We start from the raw sequence: 25923 nt of genomic DNA on the forward strand, positions 1-25923 counted from the left end.
AACAACCTCCTCTAGGCTCTTTCAATCTTGTTGATTAATGCACTAATAGTAATTATTATTATTTTATCTTATTTTATTATTTCATTGTTTTTATTTTGTTCTCATTATTTATTAATGTTTTTTTTTCATTCCATGTCCTTATGTTTTTTTGTCTGTTCACCATTGTATTATTTTAACTACTTGTCCCCTGGTATGTTATATATGATGTAACTTTTGATAACAGTTGATGTTATGTATATACTGCATACTGTACCTCTTGATGAGTTTGATTAAAAAAATAAATAAATAAAGTTACTTACCTGTTAATCAAATCCAGTATTTACCATTCAGAGTGCCGAGTCATTGACGAAAAGTAAGTTCATATGATGTTTAAATCGTGTTAATCCACACTGGTATGCAAGAGGTTTTCTAACATAGTTAAACTTGCTTTTGCTATAGTTTACTTGAAGTAATATAATGTAATTGTTCTATGAGATTGTAATATTAATGTGTTTAGCGCAAGAATTTACCACCTGGCGTTTCTACTGTTGTAAGAACGTAGCATCTCCTAATGGAGGAGAGATGTGCTGTTGTGCTACATGTGCTGTTAACGTGATTACGCAGTACCGTTTTACGCTGCTAGATGGCAACATTGAACATGGAATAATTGTAGTCACGAACAAACGTTCTTCTCACTGGAAGGGAATTAGTGTTATTGTTTCAAGCCTAGTACAATTTTAGTTTGATGAGCATAATAGTGATGCATTTATGTATAATGAGCTGCAGAAATATTACTGTAAGTTATTAGAATCTAAGTCGTATTTTGTTTTTATTTCAGACTGTGTGTGTATACTATATTGGCAATTCTGGATATCAATGCTGGAACAATAAGACCCATCTATTCTTTGTCCTATATTCTGACCGATATACCATCCAGTATTCAGTATAGTGCCACTACCCTACACCCGAATCAGCGCAACCTTATCACCTCCCCAATGCCCCTGGTTACTGCATGAGGTAACACTGTTCCCCATCAGGAGTGCGTTTCCCAAAAGCATCGTTGCTAACTACGGTAGCAACTAACATGGTTGCAACTATGTAAGTACGACACAACTGTTCCCCAAAACGATAGTGTGAACTATGGTGGTGGAACTTACATAGTACGATGCATCGTGACACTGCGTCAGTGTTTCCCAAAACCATAGTAGCAACTAACGTTCGCAACCACTATCGTAAAGTTGTGTAGTTACAACTACACCTCTCGACCTGTAGTATGTAGTAAGAACCATAGTAGACGACGTAACCCTGATGACGGAACACGCAGAGGACAGATGGATGAGAGGTAGCCATTAAACGATCCCATAACATTGCTGTGGGATACCATACCATAGCATTGCTGGAAGCTACAATTGCACATTACTGGACAACGTTATGTGGTACAGTGGAAAGTGAAGTGTTGTGGAGTTAGCCTACAACAGAGCGGCCTGTGGTGAAGTGCTATGGTGACCGCAATCATCTGTGTTGTTATTATTCGTGAATTTACATGTAGCCTAATGCTAATGTGTCAGCACAGATTCTTTCGAACACCCGTTATCTGGTGACAAAGCTTTTGAATGCCAACGGTATTGTTATGTGAGGCTAGCATTGTAATTGTTATAAAAGGATAACGTTACATTGTAGTCGTATGTTAAGTGTGTTTGGATGAAGCATCTGCTAATCATACACATAGCTAACGGTATATGGACTCTACAGCCCATTATGATGTGGTGAAGTGACTGCTGTGGCAGAGACTGTAGCGTGTGTGCTTTACATGAGAGAGGTCAGGGGTTCAAGACTGAGACGATGGGTGTGAGGTGAGTATGCCTGTGGAGTGGGGTTTGTGTTGTATCTTGTCTGATCACAAGCTATGTTTAGCGGGTATATAAGTTAGGCTACTCTCAGTTATTATATGATGTTGATATTTGAACACATAGCTGAATTATGTTGGTACAATGACATTGGAGAATGCTGCTGTGAAGTTGAGTAGCCTCTCGCTTGGAGAACTTTAAGACCTCTGGGACTTAAGTGAGCATGCAGAGTGCTGTGGTCAGTGTCAAAATGTGACATGATTTTCACTGATTTAACTTGTCCTTCATGGCCCAGGTATGGGTAGGCCTGTCATGGGAGGCGGAAAAATGGTAAGTTGCCTTTGCTTTGTGACCTTTCAATCTGTGTATGTATTTTGATGTCATGGCTCATAGTGTGTGTGTGTGTGTGTGTGTGTGTGTGTGGGAGGGAGGGGATCATGGGGAGAAAGTGATGGTGGGAAAGTTAAGTACATTTACCCCCTCACCCCCACCAAACTAAAAGAAATGTAAAAAACATAAACAAAAGGGGGAAAAACAGGTAATGTGGCAGGGAATTGTGGGGTTTGGGTGTTTAGGGGCCAAATATATGTGCAACTAATTCCCAGTGTGCTTCCAGGCCAGCAGGAAGGTGTGCAGCAGCCACTGGAATGACCTCTTCCACCTCCTCCACTAACAGCTCCTCATCAGCCGGCAGTGGGATGTGATCCTAAAGGGCCATGTTGCAAAAGCGCCGCCACCAAAACTACACTGCACGCCTTTGCAGGATGGAGCTTCAGGCCACCAGCGGATTTGCTCACACACCTTTCCACATGCCCAGGGCCATATCCACAACAACGCGGGTCCGGCTATGGGCGTTGTTGTACCGCGCCTCTACCTCGCTGTTGGGCTCCTAGATGGAGCAGTTGACATGCTTGTATTGTCATAGGGGGTTGATGGAATAAAGTAGGTCTTGAAATGTCAGTGCACTCAGAGAATATAGACATGCATTTGAACAGTATAGACTTTGCTACTATCTCAGCAGCACCTACAGTAACACTGTGTGTGTGTGTGAGTGTGTGTGTGTGTGTGTGTGTGTATGTTGGTACAGCTGGCGCAGATCCTTCAACCATTTGAGCATTGAAACATTTGTGCTATGTGAGCTGTCATTTTGTGGTTGTGATTCAACACACAATTTCATAACTACAATGGATGAAAAGTAATGGTAAAAAAACTGTATCTGTGCATTTAAAATATCATGAAATACTTGTGTGTGGTAACAGTATTCAATTTTCAGTGTCACAGTGAAAACACATAACAAGGGCAACATTGGAAAAATGATGCATAAAGGCATGAAAAACTTCCAGTGAAATGAAGGGCAATCATGAAGTAAAGTATTCATAGCGCTTTTAGAACAGAGTGAAACCCAAAGCACTTACATAACAACATGTTCAACATTGTTCATATTACATATCCATATTTATTCTGCTCTTACTGTAAGGTAACTGATAAGATACTGCACATATTTATATTTCATTTATATTACTCTAAACCACCTTCTGCATACCAACTGTATACTACTGTCTACACTGCACTATATTTATTGTCCTGTCTATGCACCACCTGTCTATACTTTATATATCACATTGCACTTTTCTGCCTTTTTGGCACTTCTGGTTAGATGCAAACTGTATTTGTACTTGTGCTCTGCACAATGACAATAAAGTTGAATCTAATCTAACTATGCCAATTTTCATAGAACATAATATACATTTATCCTAAGCCTAGGCTACACTGTAAAACCGAACAGTACAAGTAAAACAATGTTTTTGATTTGCAAACACTCAAAAATGAAAAAAAGTTAATAGTACTCTAATCGTCTGTGTTACTTGAACAAATTTGAACTTTTAAGTTGACAGCACTCATCCGCTTTAAGTCATTTGAAAAAATAGAAAGCGTGGGAAACTTCTCCACGCAAATTGTAGCAAATTTGTAGGCGGATCTTCTGCCATACGTGGACCTTGTGTACAGCACCAACTAGCCAAAGCCGAGTGACAAGCGACGCCGGCAACGGTCGACCACCAGATGACAAGAGAGGAGAAGAGCAGTGAAAATAGACGACGAGAGAGGAGACGACGAGAAGAGAGAAAAACCGCAATTAAACGTAAGTGGAAAAGTGAGGTGCATGTTGACCCTAAAGCACGTCCTTTATCATATTGTTTAAAAACCCGAATGTTTGAAAATATTGTCTTAGGCTACGTGACGTAACTTTATCCAGTTAGAACTAGCTAGCACTAGCAGCTAAGAATTTGGCTGCTGTATGCCAGCACTTGCTGGATCAGCCAGCGATCTATCTCAATTTGCCAATGTGAGTACTAAAAATATGAACTAACTAATTAACCCCCGTTAGCACTATTTAACACAATAGCTTGGAAGTGCAAGCTTTGTGGTGCACTGCTTGATAACAGGGCACAGGTCCTGCAACATTATCGTTTACAGCATGTTAGCAATGTTTCCTCCATTAACGTTAGTCCACTGTCATGTTACTGACTGTCTGCACATTTAGCTGCTAAGTCAGTAGCCTAAATTCATTTGACACGGTCACACACAGTTCATGCTCAGTCAGAATGTGTATTATTCGCATGTCAGCTGTGTAGGTGAAAACAACCATTTAATGTGCAAACTGTTCTCGGCCATTTAAGGATGCATTTAAAGTGGCATTTAAAGCGACATCATGAGATGGTGGATTGTCCTAATAGAGATTGTCAGTATGTTCAAATGTGTCCTTCAATTCACAGATTCAGAAGTTGATGCAAACAACATTGGCATTGAGAAGGAAGGAGATCATATCAGACGAGTCACGTCCTTCCCCGCAGACATAGCCTATTGGTTCGGTGGTGGCCTGCAATCATGTTGGAATCCCAGGTAAGCATTTCTTTTGTACAAATACTTGGAATAGATTCATTTCATGTGTGGTTCTGACCAAATGTGTTTTAAATCTTTACACTTACCCCCCTATTTTGAGTTTTTGCTCGAAATTGCACACCGCCTACTAACAATGGCCCTGTTTCCACATACTTTGACTTATATTCAAGTCCTTGACCCCCTTTGAAAGCAGAGGTCTTGTAGATTACAACTCCTCCATGGACTTAAAATAAAAATAATGCTTTGGTTTCAGAAGCTGTACTATCAAAGAAAGGTAATCCTATTGAATTGCATTTTGTAGTTATTAACTGGCTTGACTCCATGTTTTCTCATGCAGGGATCCTCAGATGTAAATATCCGACGTGCTGTGGCGCTCCGTGGCCTTCCTTTCTACCTCCATGAGGATGAAGGCACTTTTCTAAAGACATGGGATGTAAGTAAGTATGTTTTCTATTGACATGACAGTTAAAGCGTAACTGTGGCATTAAGCGACCCATGGCCTGTTGTTTCGAGGTCAACGCATGCTATTAGAATGAAAAACAATGAGAAAATTGAGTACAACATAAAGCAAATACTGGTCCAGCAGCTTAAATGGGTGGTTCAGGATTTTGGACATAGGACCTAATTTCCAAGTTAGCAAGTGTGATATTTATCTGTGGAGACCGTTTTTTAACGCGTTTCATCCAGTCCTCGTCTATTCAGGCGTTGTATTTATTTGCCTCGGTGTACTATGGAGTGGGTAAGACTTTACTGTTGACTCGCGCCAGCCTAGCACCTGCGAACTCTGCAACTAGAAGGACTGGATGAAACGTGTTGAAAACGGTCTCCAACTTGGGTTTTTATCTTGGATCTTGGCACAAGGGATTATAACACCTAATCCTGTGTATTAATGTAATATCACACTTGGTAACTTGGAAATGAGGTCCTATGTCCAAAATCCTGAACCACCCCTTTAAACTAACCTAACAAGGCATTTGAACTGAACTGAAACTAAAGCCAAATTCCCTGGAAGGTTATCAATAGCTGCTGGGCCACTACTCAGTCTATGTTGCACAAATTTTTTTAATTCTTTAAATTTTATTCTTATGAACAGCCGTGACCTCGAACAACAGGGCTATGCGTCGAATAACGCTGGAGTTACATTTCAAGCTTTTGTTTTTCTGTTTGTTTTTTCACCAAGAAACTCCAGGGAAGTTACTTAGTATTATTTCAAGTAATTATTTCAATAATGCAACTGCCCTGGAAAAGTTTGAAGATAAAATGTTAAACTTAATATGACATGGTATCACTTGACATGTAATGCCTATTAGATATTCAATTAACACACAATTGTTCTTTGTTAATTTCTTCAGGTCTCTCAATCGGAGTTCCCAGATATTGAGGACCTTACTGTTGAACTCATTCTGATCAGCACGAACAGTGCAAATGCATCCCTCTGCCCAAAGAAGACTACTGCTGTTTTGGATTGAAATGATTGATCCTAGCATTGGTCAGGCATTTGTCATAAAGTATCTATCTATCTATCGATCTATCTATCTAGTCTTTATGCCCTTGATCTAAACTGTGTTTATTAGAATTTAGCCTCCACTACAGCCCTGTTCTGAACTCCAACCTGTATTTGTTTCCATGGTTTACATGAAAATAAAAGATTAAGAAGAATTTCACTGGCCTTTGTCAACCTTTTTAATAATTTTCTTTCAAGTCCTTAGTTGAAACTCATAAAAATGGACAAGTTTGTTCAACTTTCTGGAAATTAAAACTTTTAAGTTTTAAATTTAATTTAAAGAATTGGTTGAAGCAAAATGAAATATTTCAGGCTGACATCAATAAATCCAATTAAGCTATCTAAGCTTAATTTTATTAATTACCGTGAACTCATGTAGTTGATGTTTCTTTAACTTAAAAAAACCTTGTTGAACACACTCAAAATTTGCTAGTGAAGACTAATTAAAAAAGGTAAGTTTCTTTGACTTAGCAAAACCGAGTTACTATTACTTAAATTTTTTTGTGTAATCGGTTTCACCAATTTTTTTGAGTTCAATTAACTTGTCGGGTTTTACAGTGTAGTAAGCATATGGTCTCCAATCAGTAGTTAAAACTAGGACTACAGGTTCTAAACGATCATAGGAATATTTAGTGATTGAGCCTATCCAAGATTCCAACACCATTATTAATTGATCATTATCTAGGCTCGAACCTACGACTACAAGATCCGCAATGCAGAGGTCTATCCTTTCACGCCACCTTGTCACGCTACAACAAATGAAAATATTGGCTAGTATTTAGCCTATATGCTATTCGGTGTGTTTCATTAAATGTGTAACTTATTTGTTCACATTTGCTCGGTTGGCGATTTATGCTTCACTGATTAGGCTAATTAGTAGGCTACGTTCAATAGACTGACGTTATTATTAAAATGATAATTATTATGCCTATTATTATTAATAGCCTAATATATATTTTTAAAAGCATACATAGCCTAGGGCCTATTGAAATTACTGCCTATTGTTGTAATAAGTATTATCATTATTATTATTGATATTATAACTGCTGGGCCCAGGAAACGTCATGCAATGTCAAATTTCATTACTTTAACGTGACTTCATGCGTTCGGCTCTAACCGACAGAGCCCGACATTCTCCGAACACATCTGCAACCATTGTAGTCTGAACTATGTTGGTTGAAACCAACATGGTTCAAACTAACAAAGTACTATGTAAGTACGGCGGCTTTGGGGAACAGTCGTAACTTACATGTTAGTTAGTTGAACGATGCATCGTACCACGTTAGTAAAAAGCTAACCTCCGTAGTTGTACGGGAAACGCACCCCAGAACCGTATGTGTGAAGCAGTGTGAAGAGAACCTAGGCCACCAACTCACAGCTGCCCTCACTCATCTACCTGCAGGATACAGTAGCATTACACATGTGTATGAACAGGAGTGTGTGACTCTGGTGTTCCTGCAGCATGCTCAACTGCCAGGGCCACAGAGAATGAATGTTGCTACGGTTACATGGTTACTGCGGAATGTTGCAATTTAAGTTGGATGTTGCTATGGTTACGTGGCTACTGCGGAATGTTAAGGAGTGTCTTGTGTAGGCTTGGGTATCGAATATCGAGTATTGGTTGGAACCGGGTATATCTTTGCGATTTTCCCGGAATCGTTCAAAAGTTTAAATTTCGATTCCTAGTTTCATTCCCAGTCCGCTGACCTGAAGAAGAAAACACCAACGAATAAGCGCAAAGTTCATAGAATTAAAATTCATGAAGAAGGTCAGACTATTTCATTCAGAAAGCAGGGTTCCCGCGGATCCTTAAATAGTCTTAAATACAACTGAATTTTCGAAAGAGAGGTATTAAATGTGCGTATGGGACCGCCAGCGAGTGCAAGAGAGCGAGTGATGTCTCAATCCAGTTTCGTGTATTTAAAACGCAATTGTATAAGTGACTAAGCTATTAGGCTACGGGAAGAAGTGTATTGGTTGCAGAGTGATGTTTTTCACGGGTGTGGTTAAAGGAGTGAAAACAGTAATAATACAGTAGGCCTATGTACAAAATAATATGCCTGACGTTTTCGTGGTGTAGCTGAGGCCAGAGAGATATAGGCTACAGGTAGCCTACGTGGAATGGGGAAGCCTACGGTATAATGAGCAAGAGAAAGAAAGAGCGATAGGATAGGTTGGCCATACGGCCATATGGATTTTAAAAGCCCTGTCTGGCGTCCGGCGCAGCCTCAAGCCGGACGCTCATTTGTTCTCCTTTTTGGAGTTGCGCTTGGCATCTAAAATCGTTGCTCGGACGCAGCATCGTTTCACAAACTATGGACGCGAAGACTGCTGGTCAAATTATGTGCAGTGCTTCGCAATCAGGAGGAAATACTGTAAGTTGATCTGTTTGCATCTTTCCAGCGTGTGTTGGTGGCCTAGCCTAGGGAAGAAAATATCTGTCTAAGTTATAATAGCCTACCTGTAATATCTGCCAGCAGCTTGCTTGCCAGCGTTTTCCAGTAGGCTAGGCCTACTTCGCAAAAGTTGCGAACTATAACCGCATATTTTTTGAATGTCAGCGACTGGCTACATAAAAAGAAAAACGTGTGTTCATAATACGTGCGTGCTTGAGATGAAATCAGCGGTTTTCAGCAGGATCATGCGAGGAGGACCTATCTCTTAATTAATTTAAAACAAGTCAATGGTTTTACTATGTTTCAGTCAAGCTTTGGTTGGTTTAGATACAGCTGGTATGCAAAATGTAAAGTAGTGGATTAACTTTAATTTGCTGTGCTGCATATTGGACAATAGATGCACATAGTAAATTATATAAAGTAGGCTTATTAAAATATGTAAATAGCTTAGTCTAACTTTGAAAAAAATATTGAAGGGAATCCAGTCCAGTGCACATGTCTTTGGCAAGTAGCCTAGGCTACTACAGACATATGGAGGACCGCAGGTGTCACTGAAAAAGTAATACAAGATTTCATTAATTTGCCATTGTAAACATGAAAATATGAAAACAACTTTTAAATTATGTATTAATCCATCAATAAATGCTTTTAATTCAAAGGGGGATTTACAAAACCAACATTAAACACCCAATAAAAAAAATCAATTGCAAAGTACATTAATGAATTTGTGAATAAATAATGGATTTTCATAATCTTTTTGAAAATTCAGTTTAATAAAATAGATAAGTAATTGGGTACTCCAATTTAATATTATAATCTCGCATTTTAAATTATTTATTTTGGTTATCCGTTTTCCAGCTGCTTTTTCTTTTCCTTTTTCAAATTCGATTTGCAAAAGAACCATTGAAAAGAACGCTTCTTAAGAATGTTGATGGACGGCTGGTCATTTGGAAAATCCGTTTGGCAAAGAATGCCTTAAAAGAACGCTGATGAAACATTGTAACACACCTATTCTAGTTCTAGTGGGTAAACACGTTAACCCTCTCAAATCGCTTCAGTCAGTCAGTTTCAAGACAAACGGATGGACAAATGGACATCTCACGGATTTTGAGGGACCTCGCTGCTGAGATGGAACGGACCAGAGGGGCGAGTACTTCTTCTGCGGCCCACCCCGTTGATGGTAAGCCATGTTAGGAAAAGTGCATCAGCTGTTAGCCATCGGTAACATAGACCAGCACTAGAAGCTACCTGTCCGCCTGGCTCAAGGAAAATGTTCACAAATCTGGTATCAAAATATCAAATTGTCGATTGTAAGTTATTAAGTCATTATTATACAACGTATTATGTCGACTAAAGTGAACGTTAGCGTCACTTGATGTAATGTTAGCAGCTAGCCTAACGTTATCTCAGGGGTCTTCAACGGTAACGTTAGCTCGCGAGCTAGAACTGACTTTAATAGTATTCTACTGCTAGTTCAGCACCTTTTTGTGAGTACTAGCACTAGAAGCTAGCTGTCCACCTGGCTCAAGGAAAATGTTCACAAATCTGATATCACAGTCAATTGGTAAACATGCTAAAAATGATGTCGATTGTAAGTTATTAAGTCATTATTATATAACGTATTATGTCGACTAAAGTGAATGTCAACAATGGGAACAGATGCATGTTTTAGATAGCCTCTCAAAATGATATGTTGACTGATGTAAGTGTTCACCTTACTAATCCAGTAAATATAAATGTTTTCCAGCTGAAGTAAGCAGAATATTTGCGCCATATCCCTGCAATTCCTCTACCCCAAGACGACGATCCAGCTACACTAGGACCTACTTTTGTTTCAGCGAAATGGATGATTTATTTGTGCCCAGCAGAGATGAGAAAGCCAGACTCGGTGCAGTGGGTCTTGGTGAAAATAAGCTAACTTTTTTTGGTAAGTTTGGTGAAGGGTTTATAAAGGGTCAGTTTGATTGTTGACAATTAATCAGTTATTTGTTAATCAATAGGTTGCTTGGTCTATAAAGTAGTGTTAATTTCGTCAGACGAGACGAGAGGAAATATGTTCCTCAACGACCTTTTTTTTCATGACTAAGACGGGACGATGTCGAGACGGCAGCCCAGCTAACAATTTATGGTTTCCAAAACGTTCTGGGAACCATAGTTTTTGGTTTCGGAAACGTTAGTTTTTGGTTCCCAAACGTTACCCTAAGGTTAGTTTTTGAGCAAGTTTTGGTTCCCATGGAAAGTTTGCTGAACGTTCCGGAAACGTTAGTTCTTGGTTATATAAAACGTTCCCTGAACGTTCTATTACGTTACGTTATCTAAAGGTTGCAAATTTTAGAGAACCTTCCCCTAACGTTCCCCAACCGTTGCAAACTTTAAAAAACCTTCCCCTAACGTTCCCTAACCGTTGCAAACTTTAGAAACCTTCCCCTAACGTTCCCCAACTGTTCCCATAACGTTCCCTAACATTTAGGGAACGTTCCCTTCCCTAAATATTGCAACCTTTAGGGAACCCTCCCCTAACATTGCAACCTTTGCATACCAATTACTTTAAACAGCACGAGCAGGAATGCATTATTATATATTAGCAGGAAAGAATGAACAGGCAAAATCGATGGAACTTATAGCTTTAATATAAAATTATCAAAAGACAAAAAAAACAATATAAAAGGCCTCACTGTGTGTATATATATATATATATATATATATATATATATATATATATATAAATTAGACTTAGTGTTAGCTAAGTATATTAACATAAGGCATTTGACTTTGGTAGGTGCTACATTCAACAAATAGACACACTGTACAATAGACAACAATATACATTGTGGCAGATACCAACACAATATACAAAGACATAATACCAATACAAGTACACATGGAGTGGGCTGTTGAGTGCAAAGTAATAGTGCAAATGTAGAGTGCAAGACGTATATTGGAATGATAAAGTAAGTAATGTGAGGTGTGGTCAAAGTGGGGATGACTCCACTTATCCACAGAGTGATAACAGTGCGAAAGAAGCTGCTCCTGTGTGTGGTTGTTTTTGTGTGTAAAAAATACAATTGCTGTAATACAAAAAAATACTATAGCTTTGATAGACAATACTATAGCTTTAATTAAAGAAAAATACAAAAGGTTTAATACAACAACAAAAAAATACATTAAAAAAAATAGAGCTCCAGTCCTTCAAGTCCGAGTCGAGTCTCAACAAGATCAGTCCTCAGCTTGCCTAAAAAGAAAAAAAAAAGTTTGATGTCCTACTAAGAATGTTGAAAAAAACAAGACAAAGTGCCTTACTAACAACCCTTTTTTTTCTGATCACAAAAAAGTAGTTTTCCCATTCCTTTGATTGTTATGAACAAATTTCAATTTACCGTCTGTGTGGGGCAAACTTCAGTGCTAGCCCAATCAGGTCCTCCGCCTCTGCAGCATTTAGCGCAGGGAAGTTTTTCTGGGCCGCAGCTATAGTAGAAATCAACAAATGAGAAAAGTTAAGTCAAATTAAAACTTCTTATCAGCCAAGTTAAGCATAATACTGATGTGAACAATAAAATAACACCTGCCTGTTAAAACCCTGCAGAGGGTTAGGTCCTGAAAGGATTTCTTGGTCTTCCTGCCCCGCAGGCTGTACTCCTTTAGAACGTTGTTGGTTGCCACCCACCGTAGCATACGACGGATGGCAGCACCTGGAGTCAACCCTCCAAGGGACGCCAAGAAAAGTAGCTGTAAAACATAGAAATACAAATTATATAGAACAACATATAGAAAGTGGAGAGCTTATACAATCTCATATTGTAAGTCAGTTCAGTTATAATGATTTGAATTTATGCAATTACATAGTGTTTATGGCAGGACTATGGCCATTTAATTACCATTGTGTTCCTCCTCTCCTGGTTACCAAGACTCTGGTCCAAGTCTTGCAGCTCGGTGACTGTCGAGCAGGGGGACAGCAAAAGGTCTTCAACCGGAGCAGAGGGAAGTGACTGTGAGCCCCTTAAGAGGCTGAGCACCTCCTCGATCTTGCCCTCAATCAAGTCGATTCGCTGTGCCATGCGGACCATGGATGTCCTCACAGCTATTGAAAAGTTGATAGTGTTAGTTGTTATACATTATAAAATTACATATGTAAACAAATTAAGCGAGTCTTCTTACCTCTCATTTCCATCTCGATGGCTGAGTCACCTCCCTCTGTGCGAGGAGTCACCTCCCTCTGTGCGACGTGTTCTGCTATTTACAACCAAAAAAGTTAAGTTACACTCAAATCCCTTGTCATGAAATTGCATTTAATTGGAAATGGAAAATTCAAAGCCGCTGTACCTTCAACTGGCACCCAAGGTGAAGAAGGGCGAGTCAAAGTTGACCCATCCAGCACTGGGCGACCGACTGGGCGAGGAGTCACCTCCCTCTGTGTGACGAGTTCTGCTATTTACAACCAAAAAAGTTTAAGTTACACTCAAATCCCTTGTCATGAAATTGCATTTAATTGGAAATGGAAAATTCAAAGCCGCTGTACCTTCAACTGGCACCCAAGTCCTGGAGGGAGGGCATTTTGTTCCTCCTCTCCTGCAGCTCAGTGACTGTCGAGCAGGTCGACAGCAATATGTCATCGACTGGAGCAGAGGGAGGTGACTGGGAGCTCCTTAAGAGCATGAGCAGCTCATCCATCTCCTCCTCCATTCGCTGTGCCATGCGGTAATGGTTGTCCTTATTGCTATGGAAAATGGATGGTGTTAGTTTTAGTTGTTAAATACATTATATACCTGCATATGTGAACAAATTAAGTGAGTGTTCTTACCTCTTATTTCCGTCTCCATGGCCAAGCCACCTCCCTCTGTGTGATGAGTCACTTGTGCTGTTTACAACAACAAAAAAAGTTACTTACTCTCAAGTTCCTTGTCATGAAATTGTATTTACTTGGAAATGGAAAATTCAAAGACACTGTACCTTCAACTGGGTCCCAAGATGAAGTGGCAGGCGTTATAATAGACCCATCCAGCTCTGGGCAATGAGCTGGTTGCCTGTGTGGTGTTGACTCATCTAAAAAGAAAGTAAATATGAATATTGGTCAGTTAATTTATGGTAGGTTTCTTGCACATGACATTTGCAAAAGATAAACCTATGCTGTTACATTAAACAATCGCTAAAAAGAAAAACTCACATGCAGGTGGTGGAGGCAGTGACATCTGCTGACCTAATAAAAGGCAGGAAGAGACAAATACATCAGAACAGTAACATGATATGCACTAGGTTAATAAACATGAATGTCAGTAGTTCCATGGTAGGAAATATGACTCAACTGGTTTTCTTAAATAATACATGTATAAATGTTAACTTACAGACAGGGCTTCCAGGCACACGCACCATCCTGGAATGCTTTCTTGCTTGCGGAACGGATTCATCTGAAATAAAAGACCATACAATCTGCACTGATTGCAAAAAGAATATTTGAATTGTGCAAATAATGTAGTCTGTATTTAAGAGGTCTTACCATCACGTGACCATGCACTGCCTTTTGTGGACGCTCGCATCTTCTTCCGCCTCAATGCTAGAAGTGTCCATCAGCCGCTGACATTTTTCCATAGCTTTGGTGTATGAATCTACGTTAAGAGAACAACGTTTTTGTGAGCCAGTAGTAGAGCAAAGCAGTATTTCCATATAGAGAAAACTATTATTGATAGTATTGCAGCAATCAGTCATCTGTACACAACCAGATTTTCTTGACTGGATATTTGGCCCAGCTTTTGACTTGATTTTTGTATTGTAGCCCAGAGAATTTCTAATGGGGAGACACAGCATCCATAGAAATGCATGGGCTTAGTTTGTAAAGCCAGTATGGCAGCTGTGTATAGCCTACTAGACACATTCCGCCCCTTCCTGTATGCTTCCCAACAGACCTCTGAAGTTTGCCTACAAAAAGGAACCAAAACTGCCATCTTTGCCTATAAGGAGATCAGGGTGTTAATTTAACCTAACTACCTATGACAAGTTACATTGCAAGTTAGGTCTGGGGTAGCAAAAATCTAAGTTGCTGTCTTAACGTAGGCCTGTTGAAGATCACAGTTAGCCTACCACTCGAAGACAGAGGACAAAGGTGTGTTGAGCAAAATGTCTGCATTTCAGACTTCTTCGTCCCCGGGAGAGTGCAATAATTCTCTCCCCATGTTATTTTCCCATAGCAAAAATTGCAAGATAGGCTACCGGATCTCAGCTTTTTGAAGGCAAAATTCAGAGGTCTATTCACTTGAATCGTCTATCCGATCAACTGTGTTACAAAATGGCCGCCGACAGTGTAGCCTATACATTATCAGAGCCCTTCTAAGGATTATTAGACATTCTCTGACATTATCTATAGCCATCTCTATGGCTCTAGTGTAGCCTACATATGCAGGACTGTTCAGTAGGTTATACCAACTTAAAAAGCATCACCATCTCAGTATACCCACTTAAAATAGACTAGGATACATTTGGGGTTGATCACAGTATAGCCTACCCACTACAGCTAACTAGCCTACATCACAGTAGCCTAGATCCAGCTACATACAGTAGGCCTATATCCAATAGCCTACACCACTGCTGCCGAGTGACTTGCCTAAAAGGACTGACTGTACACTAAAACTAATTAAAAGAAACGGTAGCCTAGTGCTATTATTTGTAACATCAACGTGAGCAGGTTAACACGATGACACAAAACATACAATGCTGCAAAACATAACACGTTGAGAACAGCTCAAACAAAGACAAACGAGCAATGTGCTCTGGTAAATTACAAACTTGGCAGAATCGGAATATAACAAAGCTCTACAAGTGAAAGGACTTAAGGTTAAACCTCAAACTCTTGCATTACAACCACTAGGCCTACATCATGAAACTGTAACATATTTCACTTACTTTCGTGAGATCGAATTCAAGACGAGTGTAATCCATTCCAAGACTTCTTCCAGCGGCGTTCAAGAATCACGGAATTCAAACAGAGCCCGTTTACGGAAGTCAGGACAAGACTTCAATCGATCACCTGAAAGCAGAGGCGCTGTCTTCCCCCTACTGGCGTGGGGGTAGGCCTACGTGTAAGGGAGAGCCTGTCTGATTGAACTGAAGTGAATTGAGAAATGAAAGAAGTGAATTTTCTTAGTTGTGAAAAGTGTTCTATTGATAGATTTTTGTTTAAAGTTCACCTAATACGTAAAAAAAGCACAAAAGTATATATTTTTTATTTAGTAAAATTGATATTAGCCTAAAATAAATATTATCTTGATATGATGTTTACCTTACTTAGATTTTATAAGACCAATCATTTGAGTGGATCTAAATCAAGTGACTGCAAACATTTTGTATCTTACTTCAAAAACTGAAAGGGAGCTTGTGTTAGTATCGACTATAGCTGTTATTGTCTCCAGTTTCTAAAGCTGATAGAGGCGCAATCAATCACACAATGCCAACACATTTAACACGGCATGGAATTGGAATGAATAGAGACGCATTACCATTGACGTCATTGCCACCTAATCAGAAGCCTCGAATGCAAATAATGTAAAATGTGTGAATGTAAAATGGTAATGGTAGGCTACAGGAACAAATGAAACATGTTCTGAATGTATTCTAGTGATAGCAGAAAACTATTATAAAAATATTTTATATTTTATTTACCGAAGTATTATTGTTTGTTTAATCCAACGTGAAACTGCAATCGGTTCTGAATGCAGACCAGGCGTCTTCCCCCTACTGGCGTGGGGGTGCACTCAGAACAACCAAAAACAACCAATAACAACTAAACGGGAACGTTGTGTGAAGGTACTGTGCAACCACAGGAGAACGTTTTGGTTGGTTGGTTCCCTTAACGTTTAGGAACGTTAAGAAACCCTTAGGTAACGTTCCCTAACCGTTAGTTTTTGGTTTGGTTCGAACTACCCTTTAGGGAACCATACACTAACGTTCCCGAACGTTCCCTTAACGTTTTGTGTTAGTGGGGAGTAATGTCCTGAAACACTGACTAAGACTATCTTAAGATGCATTATTGTTGATGAAAAAAGACGAGACTAAAATGTTTTGCATGAAATAAAAACTAAGATAAAATCTCCTCTACAAAATGAAAAGACAGAATATCTAGCTCTTACGTTTTCAAAATATTCCGAATGAGTTCATAAGCAACAGCTTTCCTGTAGGCTAGTCTACGTGCTGTTGCTGCAACCCTGTGGCTGCAACATGGAACAAGAACACTGGAGATTTCTGCCAGAGTTAGCAAACTAACTACCTAAGCTTTATGCCACAATGCTACATACCCAGAAGTTGAAGCTTCTCTCAAACAAATTAACACCCCCCAGAATGTCCATACGAAAATGTTCATCATGTAATGTCAACTATTTTACTAGTTAGACTGATGATGCAAAGTTTGCTAGCAAGTAAGCTAATATGGAAAGTTCGCTAGCAAGTTAGCTATGGCTTCCAAAGAGTTTGTTTGGGGAATGTGTTGCATTTGGGCGCATATCGCCGTCTTAGTCAATTTAATGGTCTACAACTAATCGATTAATTGTTTGTTATTTCTGTTTTTTCTCTCTTTTTTGCAGGAGATGAGAACAGTGTGGAGGACTTTAGGGCACATATTCTGGGAGCTTACCCAAAACTGTCAGACTGGGGGATTTGAAATTTTGAGGTTGGGGGGTATGACGAGAAGCAAAAAACTCTCAGTGATGCCTTGTCCAAGTACAGGATATACAATCAAATTCATAAAAAACACCATTAAGAGCGCCATCATATACATCCGGCCGATGCAAAAAAACATCAATGTAATACCTGTAGGTTTTAAAGAGTATTTTGATAGAAGGAAATTATCCAAAACAAACTAGTATTGTCCTTCGTATTTTGTCTGGTGACTTTAACTCCTAACCTCTCACCATAGGTGGAACTTGAGGCTGTTGTGCCTGGGCCAAAAGAGAAGTGTATATTTTGTCACGAAGACATATTTTTTAATGACTTAAAAGATCATCTGAAACACTGCAGGTATGCACAGGATCTTAACTGACCCCTCCCCTGCATGTGAATTTTAAAAAGATGTAAACCTTCTCTAATGTACTATATAGTGTAGTGTAGCGTGTGGTCGCTAATACACTAACATACATTTTCATTTTCTTTAAAGGCATTCAAGTGAAAACGGCAGGGCATCGCCTAACGTCATTTGCACTCCAGACAGCCCAGAGTACTGCTGCTTCACCCCTAGTCCAAATGAAGCCAACGGAGAGTCATCCACAGATGCTGCACCATTACAGCTCATTGATTTAACCGAAGACGAAGCAATGCAGGTAACTTGTGTGACACTTCTATAGATTGGCGCATGCTTGTCTCAAATTTGTTGTCTAATTGAGTTTCTTTTTTTATTGCTATTATTTTATTCCTGGAAAAATTATTGTTAGGAGTCTTTGGATGAGTGGAGAGCGGTGCGTCATCAGCAGGACCAAGAGTACCAAGACTCTTTAGTTGCTGATCAAGAAAAGGTACGTCTGTCACCTTTTATATATCTGCTCAAGACATGGATTAATAACATCGACCATGGTAAAAAAATGTATATTAATAGTCTCGTTTAAAAATATTAATCACAGCATGATCTCCTGACGGCATCATCTGAAATAGATGAAAGGCGCAGAAAGGTATGTGTCAGACTAACAAGTGTAAAACATAACCACTGCATATACAGTTTATTTAATTACACCCCCCCCCCCACAGATCATACGTGAGAGGCAATTGAGAATGGCTCATATTTCCGAAGCAGCTCATGGGGTTCCCCTCAGATTTAAATACCCCAGTGGCATTATCAGAACAAGAAGATTTGAACTATCTGAATCCATCCAGGTTGTTATGGTGTACACTTTTATTGTTATTGTGATACAGACAGTGACTACTACACAATATTTTCAGTGTTGAAGATGAATGTAAATTTAAATCTTTAAACATTGTTTAGATTTTATTCGACTTTGTGGGAGAAAATGATGATGCCACAGAATGTTTCCATATTCAAGATGCCCTGTCAATAGCAACCCTTAAAAGCAACATGTCTGGAACACTTTTGGAGAATAACATTAGGGGGTCAAGAACACTGTATGTGCACTGGGTTCAACCTGATGATCCTGAGGTGAGAGACGTGGGATTTGAGATTTTGAAACTTAGCTGCATCACCTTTGTTTTTAGTATTTTGCTAGTTTGTAAGGTGAATGGATAACTTTATTCCAATGCAAGCTTATTAGAATGTGCGAAAGTTAAAGGTCCTCTAAGCGATGCCATGCGTTTTAGGCTAAAACATTTGATGTCACTTACTGCAAACATCACCTAACCAACTGCTAGCTGTCTGTGTCCTGAATACACTGTAAAAAAACGCGATCTCTGTGGACAGCCCAGGCTCCAAAAAAGGCAACAAAAACAACCTGGGCAAACCTAGCCCATAAAAACATAACAAACTGTTCCAGCAAATCACAGGCGAGATGCGCGTTTAGGAGAGTTTCAATTGCACGGGAGCAGCACGGAGGGAGGGGGAGGAAGTAGCGAGCTAGCTCTATGTTTTGTTTGAAAGTCAACAGATGTGATGTTACCCAGCATCGCTTAGAGCACCTTTAACTTAGAGCAATTCAAATGTACAAGCATATTCAAGCACTTTTGTGTTACTAATTCATTGCAGTTTGAGCCAGCACTTGATTCAAACCAAGAAATTGAACATTCCAATTCTGACAACTTTGCCCCCTCCTCTCTCTTGTCATCACCTGTGCTTTCACGCTGTTCTTCTCCTGAAAGGTATGTTGTTATAGAAATACAGTACATGGTTTTAGTTTGAATATGCCCGGCCCTTTTTATGTATGAAATCTTATGCTTTTCTACGAACAACTCCCATGCAAATCCTCTGATAAAATAGTTGTAAAACCGACACAATATTTTCTCTTGTCTCCTTGTTTCCAAAATCTGCTTTTCCCATCACTAAAAACCTTATTTGTTTGTACGCTTATTTGAATTTCCATACAGGACTGACCTTAGAACAATTCTTAACCGTCTTCGGGAGAAAGTTGACGACACCTCAGCCCCAACAAGCAATCAAGTAAACATATGCAGGGACTACACTGGCAATGTACACAACATCTTCAAAAGTAGCCTTCAGGCATTCGGCCGACGGCGATTCAATCCAGAGGCTAGGCTGGATGTGGTTTTTGTTGATGCGGAAGAAACCGCTGAAGGTGCTATAGATGGTGGTGGACCCACTAGAGAGTATTTGAGGCTTCTGATGAAGGCCATTCATCAGTCCAGCATTTTTGAAGGACCTGAGACCGATAAGAGATTGACCCTCGACACCCTTGGTAATTCCACCATCCTTTTTACTTGTATTCCTTATTACAGTGCATGAAAATGTTTAGTTTGTCTAGTTTTGTGTTGAAATGTTTTTTGACAGCTTAAAGGATAATTCCGGAATTTGGCACTTTGAGTCCCTGTGACGACATCAGTCATCAAATATTATAGTTATGGTTCTTGGCAGATGCTTAATAGATATTACAGCTTTCAATACTTTCGGTTTGCAGCCTTGGAAAAAAAACTGTATGCACAGATATCGAGGATGATATCTGTGTGTATAGTACATGGAGATGTGCAACCAAGCTTTTTCTCAGAGAGACTATTTTGCCAGCTTTGCGACAAACCTACTCCCCAAGCAACAATTGATGACATAAGTGATGAGGCGTTTAAGGAGAAAATGTTGAAGGTGAGTTTTTTTTTTTATTTCTTATTTTTTTAATTAGGGTTCCCACAGGTCATGGAATTTCTGGAATATCATGGATTTTGGATAAAAGTCTATTCCAGATTATCAGTGCAACAATTGTTTATACCTATTTTAGATCAAGGAAGCGAAAACAGTCCAAAACGCGAAAGCGGCAATTGAGAACGCAGAGGACAGCCTGGCTCTTGTTGGAGCGTGTAGGAACATCACAACTCTCAAACAGAGGGATGCCCTGGTGAATTCGGCTGTCGAATTCTTTGTTGGGGGCAGATTACATGCTGCATTGCAACAGTAAGTATTAGTTTAAACTTGTGAGACAGATTTGTTCTGGTATTTCTCTACACCTTAAATTTTAGGACTCTCCATGATTAAATAAGTAAGGGATACTGTATTGTCCGCCAGTCATTATCGAAAAATGAAGTCCCCACAGGGCGAACAGGACCCCGACGCGGATGGGTCTTGCTTCGTCCTGAAGGGACGTATTATTATATGAAAGACTGAATTCAGAGGCACAAAACATATTTCCTTGGCAGCAGTCTATTATACAAAATTGTCAGACATCTGAACGTTGGGTGGGCTCATTCAAGTGAATGGAGCATTCTACAGCATTATTAAGAGAGCCTTGTAATAACTAATGTTAACATTGATTTGTGTGCTCAGGTTTGTGGAGGGCTTCAACACCCTCGGACTCCTCCAGGAGATAAGGGCTCACCCGGATCTCTTCCATGGATTGTTTGTGGAGAATGCGGCCCCCTTGAAGGCCACTGACTTGTCATCACTCTTTCAAGTAAACTTCTCAGCAACAGGAACCCACGCTAGAGAACGGGAAAATCAAACCATATGCTTCTGGAGAGACTGGCTCATTGATGTTGAAGGTAATAAACCATCTGCCTTTTTAAAGCCTTCCTTGTTTCCTCAGTGGTTCCTAGTTGGAATGAGTTGCCCAGTGCTCTTCGTTCCTGTTCTAGTTTTGGGTCTTTAAGGAGGGATGTAAAGGCATACCTGTTAAAGGTTGTATCATCGATTTCAGGCCCAAGAAAAGGCCCAAACATAAATGATCACATTCATCTAATCGTTCCTAACAATCCGCTAGCTGCCTGCCCCATAAGCAGGCAGTCAAAAAAACGCGTCTCTGTAGGCAGCCTAGGCTCCGAGATCTGTACACAAAAACAATTGCTACCAACAAGGGTTGGCAACCCCTCAAAAGCAAAACAAAGTGTTTCAACCAATAACCGACGAGATGCACGTTTAGGAGAGTTTTAATTGCACGGGGGGGAGGGAGTAGCGAGCTAGCTCTCTGTTTTGTTTGAACAGAAGTGACGTATCCCCGCTATCGCTGATACAACCTTTAAGCATGCACTTAGTAAATTAAGTGTTTCTTGTGAGTAAGGGTTTGTATATTATATTATAGTATTTTATTATTGTTTTTATTTACAATGTTTATTTTCATTAGGCTAATGATTGCATTTAAAATGTTTATTATTGCTATTCTCCTTAATATAGTCTTAACAACTTTTGAAAACTGTTCATTGTTAATTTCACTATTGTATTGTTTTATTTGTAAGTAGCTTTGGACAGAAGTGCCAGCCAAATCTCATAACCATAACAGGGGACAGGTGTTTGAAATGCAGGGAAAATCAGTTTTCAACAACAAACTCAACTTTCGTTTCAGAAGGAGAAAGTGCCCCTTTGACGTTGGAAAAAGTCCTGGAGTTCTGTTCGGGCTCATCTTCTGTCCCCCCTAATGGCTTTCTTTTCCAGCCAACTATAGAGTTTTTATCTTCAGAATCCGGCAAGATTTTCCCTGAGGCCAACACGTGCAATATAATTTTAAAATTGCCCATTCTCAGAGATTTCGAATTATTCAAAAGAAACATGTGCAATGGAATTCTATGGGCTCCAACATTTGGCGTAGCATAAAATTGTGTGTGTGTGTGTGTGTGTGTGGTGTGTGTGCGTGCGTGTGTGTACGAGTGTGTGCGTTGTGTGTGTGTGTACGCGTGTGTGCGTTGTGTGTGTGTGTACGCGTGTGTGCGTTGTGTGTGTACGCGTGTGTGCGTTGTGTGTGTGCGTTGTGTGTGTGTGTGTGTGTGTGTGTGCGTGTGTGCGTTGTGTGTGTGTGTTGTGTGTGTGTGCGTGTGTGTGTACGCGTGTGTGTGTGCGTGCGTTGTGTGTGTGTGTGTGTGTGTGTGTGTGTGTGTGTGTGGTGTGTGTGTGTGTGTGTGTACGCGTGTGTGCGTTGTGTGTGTGTGTGTGCGTGCGTGCTACTAAAAAGTGCCTCTCATATGATGTTTGTTTAGTTGTTTTTGCTTGTTAGCTTAAAAACCTGTTACTTGAACAAAAGTTAACTAGTATTACTTGAAAAACAAATTGTGTGTGTGTGTGTGTGCGTGCGTGCTACTAAAAAGTGCCTCTCCTATGATGTTTGTTTAGTTGTTTTTGCTTGTTAGCTTAAAAACCTGTTACTTGAACAAAAGTTAACTAGTATTACTTGAAAAACAAATTGTTATTTAAACATGTAAACACTGTATTAGCTTAAAAACCTGTTACTTGAACAAAAGTTAACTAGTATTACTTGAAAAACAAATTGTTATTTAAACATGTAAACACTCCATTTATGTGATGAATTGAAGATATACTGGTATTTTAAAATGTCATTTTATTATTAAAATAATTTACATTACATTCATCAACATTAATTTTGTCATTTCATCTGATGCAGTCTTTAACTCCCAAATCAATGTTCCAACAAGGTTCGAAGAATACGTACAGTCTCAATGTAAGTAGGTATTGTCTCTGGGAATGGGACAGAGGGATTTGGCAGTGTTGCCAATTCTGTGGCAGACAAAGCACGGGACAGCTCCAATTCAGGGATGTGAACTTCATCTGGTCTCTGTGGCCCACTCCAGTCAACTATACGGGTATCATCTGCCTGTAATTGTGTTCATTAGGGATAAAAGTGACATTGTTCAGTTATTTGAGTCTGGTAAGCTTATGTACTTTGAATTAATTGAAAGTATTTCAATCACCTGACAAGGGCTTGTCCTGTTCCCATCTCTTGCTTTGCTAAACCACAATTGCAGAGGAGTTTTGTTTCTTTCTGATCTTACAGAGTGATTGTTCCAGGCTCTCTGGAATTGCTGCAGATTGGACTGTATGTGAGGCATGTAACGCATACAGGTCTGTCTCATTAACAGGATTCAGCAATCCCATAGTTTCCAGACGCAGGAACGTAGTGTAAAACAGATCCAGGACATTTTCAAAAACATCCCTCCACAGCCGTTCCACTCTTAAAAAAAAATAAAAAAAAAAAGTCAGTTTGTTTCACCATTCACCTGTCATTGCCATTCTTTAAACCTGCTATGTTGTCTATTACAATAGATAGAAATTCTGGTGTTAGGCTAAGTAAGCACCTCTGATTGTGGACACTTCTTCCAGCAATATGAGAGTTCCTATTGAGTCCATTATTGGTCACCATGAAACGTGCCACAAGGATGTTCTCTCCTCCTTTGTCTGAACGCACTCTTGAGGGGATACCGTAGTGGTATACAGCAGTAAGGAAACTCTCAACAACAGTTTGAGCTCTGTTGTTATTTGCCGCTGTCAGGTAAACGATCAGTCGTGAAAACCCATCAATACCTCCGTGCACAACCACTCTCCATCTACGAATATGAAAAAGAAACTTTGATTACACAGCATCATGTTCATATTGGGTAAAGCTTCTAGTGCTGCTTTTAGAAACGGCATTTTTTTTTTTTAGATTAGATTCAACTTTATTGTCATTTAGCAGAGTACAGGTGCAGAGCCAATGAAATGCAGTTGACATCCAACCAGAAGTGCAAAGAAGCATTAAATACCAAGTGCAGGTAGACTATAAATATAATGTATAGTATGGGGTGTTAGCAGTGCAAGGTTAGGCTATAGGTGAGACAGTATCGGAGTAAATGTAAACAGGTAAGCAGTGCAATACAGTCAATGTAAACAGGTAAACAGTGCAGTAGTAAAAAGTAAACAGGTAAACTAGTAACAGCTAAAGTGCGAATGCTAGACAGGAGGTGAGGTTTTGTTCAGCAGTGTTACAGCCTCTGGAAAGAGGCTGTACCTGAGCCTGCTGTACAAACAAAGGTTGTAGGCCTACCGTATAAGTTTGTGATTTCCGTCGATATGCCAAAGGCTGTTGGGGGCCGGAACAGAGTAACGCCTTCGCCTTATGGTTCGTAGTGACAGCCTGCGCATCAGTACACCTTGCGGATCCACACGCCTTAATGATGCCAGCACTCGCCTCTCTACAAAAGCAAGGGCACAATATTTCTGTTCAAGACATTTGTTATGCAATAGCAAAAAATAACGTTATATGCTAATCAGTTTCTGACTTTGACATGAGCTGTTCACTAAGTGTGCATAACTTACTTTTAACAAAATGTTGCCTTGATCTCAGGTGACCCAATATCATCTTGTAGCCAGCGCTGGGGTAATGGCGATGAATGTCAGACACAATTACATCCAATTCCTGGTCACTGATACTGTTATCCAAATCATCCCGTCTGAGACCACACACATTAAAAGGCATTAGTTCTACAACCAGTGACGATGAATAAATAGGCCTATTCAGACGGAGCTGTCAAGTTCAAAAGCGTTAGCGTTACTAGGCAACCTATAGCCTAACCAGAGAATGTCTAGCCTAACTATCTAATGCTAGCTAACTTGGCGTCATACAACTCAATTTTGCTCTCTTACCTTAACCCCCATTGGGCAATCCTGCGTTGCAGAGTCTTCAGAGACACACCAAAGTTCCTCGCCATTTCCTTGCGCGGAAGTCCAAGTTTGATCTGACGCTTTAATTGCTCTCTTTCCATATTACGGCAGGCATCAGTGTTGGGAGAAAGGGCGATGTGTTGGCGCAGTAGATGCTCAGCTTGATCGAATCTGATCCCAATATCATCCTCCAGCTGGCCCGTTTCTTCCAGGTTTTCTTTTATTTGAAGCAGCCTGGCTAACGCACAATCATAGTCCACTGCCACGGTGTCAACATAATGTGACAGTGAAATTAGGGCAGTTACGTTGCACCTTATTGTCACCTCTTCCATTCTTGTTTAGGCTATGACCACAGATTCTAGAGCACTACGCGCTATGACTCCACCAGCCGTCCATCAACATTCTTAAGAAGCGTTCTTTTCTATGGTTCTTTTGCAAATCGAATTTGAAAAAGGAAAAGGAAAAGCAGCTGGAAAACGGATAACCAAAATAAATAATTTAAAATGCGAGATTATAATATTAAATTGGAGTACCCAATTACTTATCTATTTTATTAAACTGAATTTTCAAAAAGATTATGAAAATCCATTATTTATTCACAAATTCATTAATGTACTTTGCAATTGAATTTTTTTATTGGGTGTTTAATGTTGGTTTTGTAAATCCCCCTTTGAATTAAAAGCATTTATTGATGGATTAATACATAATTTAAAAGTTGTTTTCATATTTTCATGTTTACAATGGCAAATTAATGAAATCTTGTATTACTTTTTCAGTGACACCTGCGGTCCTCCATAC

The 25923-nt window shown here is 39.6% G+C and overlaps 2 protein-coding genes and 3 long non-coding RNA genes across 6 annotated transcripts; 3 read left to right on the forward strand and 2 right to left on the reverse strand.

The window, feature by feature from the left end:
* The first annotated feature begins 3595 nt into the window (after positions 1-3595).
* On the forward strand, positions 3596-6391 carry LOC143105436 (uncharacterized). Of its 2 annotated transcripts, none has more exons than XR_012983444.1 (4): positions 3596-3966; positions 4601-4727; positions 5065-5164; positions 6080-6391. It is a non-coding gene; the product is annotated as an uncharacterized LOC143105436 (long non-coding RNA). The 2 variants fall into 2 exon arrangements; XR_012983445.1 differs by having other exon boundaries at positions 5065-5160.
* Positions 6392-10338: 3947 nt separating this feature from the next.
* On the forward strand, positions 10339-19443 carry LOC143105432 (uncharacterized). The gene is made up of 9 exons (XM_076269424.1): positions 10339-10554; positions 17192-17419; positions 17524-17624; positions 17761-17923; positions 18035-18115; positions 18221-18268; positions 18345-18470; positions 18580-18750; positions 19291-19443. The coding sequence occupies exons 2-9, from the start codon at positions 17195-17197 to the stop codon at positions 19441-19443; spliced, it is 1068 nt and encodes a 355-aa protein (XP_076125539.1). The 5' UTR covers positions 10339-10554; positions 17192-17194.
* On the reverse strand, positions 11768-12368 carry LOC143105439 (uncharacterized). Its single transcript, XR_012983448.1, has 3 exons — positions 12194-12368; positions 12005-12092; positions 11768-11859 (listed from the first exon to the last, which is right to left on the reverse strand). It is a non-coding gene; the product is annotated as an uncharacterized LOC143105439 (long non-coding RNA).
* A 1065-nt stretch (positions 19444-20508) lies between the features above and the next one.
* LOC143105442 (uncharacterized) lies at positions 20509-22327 on the forward strand. Its single transcript, XR_012983453.1, has 3 exons — positions 20509-20661; positions 21031-21245; positions 22043-22327. It is a non-coding gene; the product is annotated as an uncharacterized LOC143105442 (long non-coding RNA).
* A 524-nt stretch (positions 22328-22851) lies between these two features.
* On the reverse strand, positions 22852-25457 carry LOC143105433 (uncharacterized). Its single transcript, XM_076269425.1, has 6 exons — positions 25108-25457; positions 24781-24914; positions 24509-24656; positions 23784-24032; positions 23400-23659; positions 22852-23302 (listed from the first exon to the last, which is right to left on the reverse strand). The coding sequence occupies exons 1-5, from the start codon at positions 25455-25457 to the stop codon at positions 23437-23439; spliced, it is 1104 nt and encodes a 367-aa protein (XP_076125540.1). The 3' UTR covers positions 22852-23302; positions 23400-23436.
* Between the last annotated feature and the right edge of the window lie 466 nt (positions 25458-25923).

Source organism: Alosa pseudoharengus, unplaced genomic scaffold (assembly GCF_046254945.1).
Source record: "Alosa pseudoharengus isolate Yale_2024_CS ecotype anadromous, Long Island Sound unplaced genomic scaffold, YU_APseudo_1.1 YU_APseudo_1.1_scf_56, whole genome shotgun sequence".
NCBI classification, from domain to species: Eukaryota; Metazoa; Chordata; class Actinopteri; order Clupeiformes; family Clupeidae; genus Alosa; species Alosa pseudoharengus.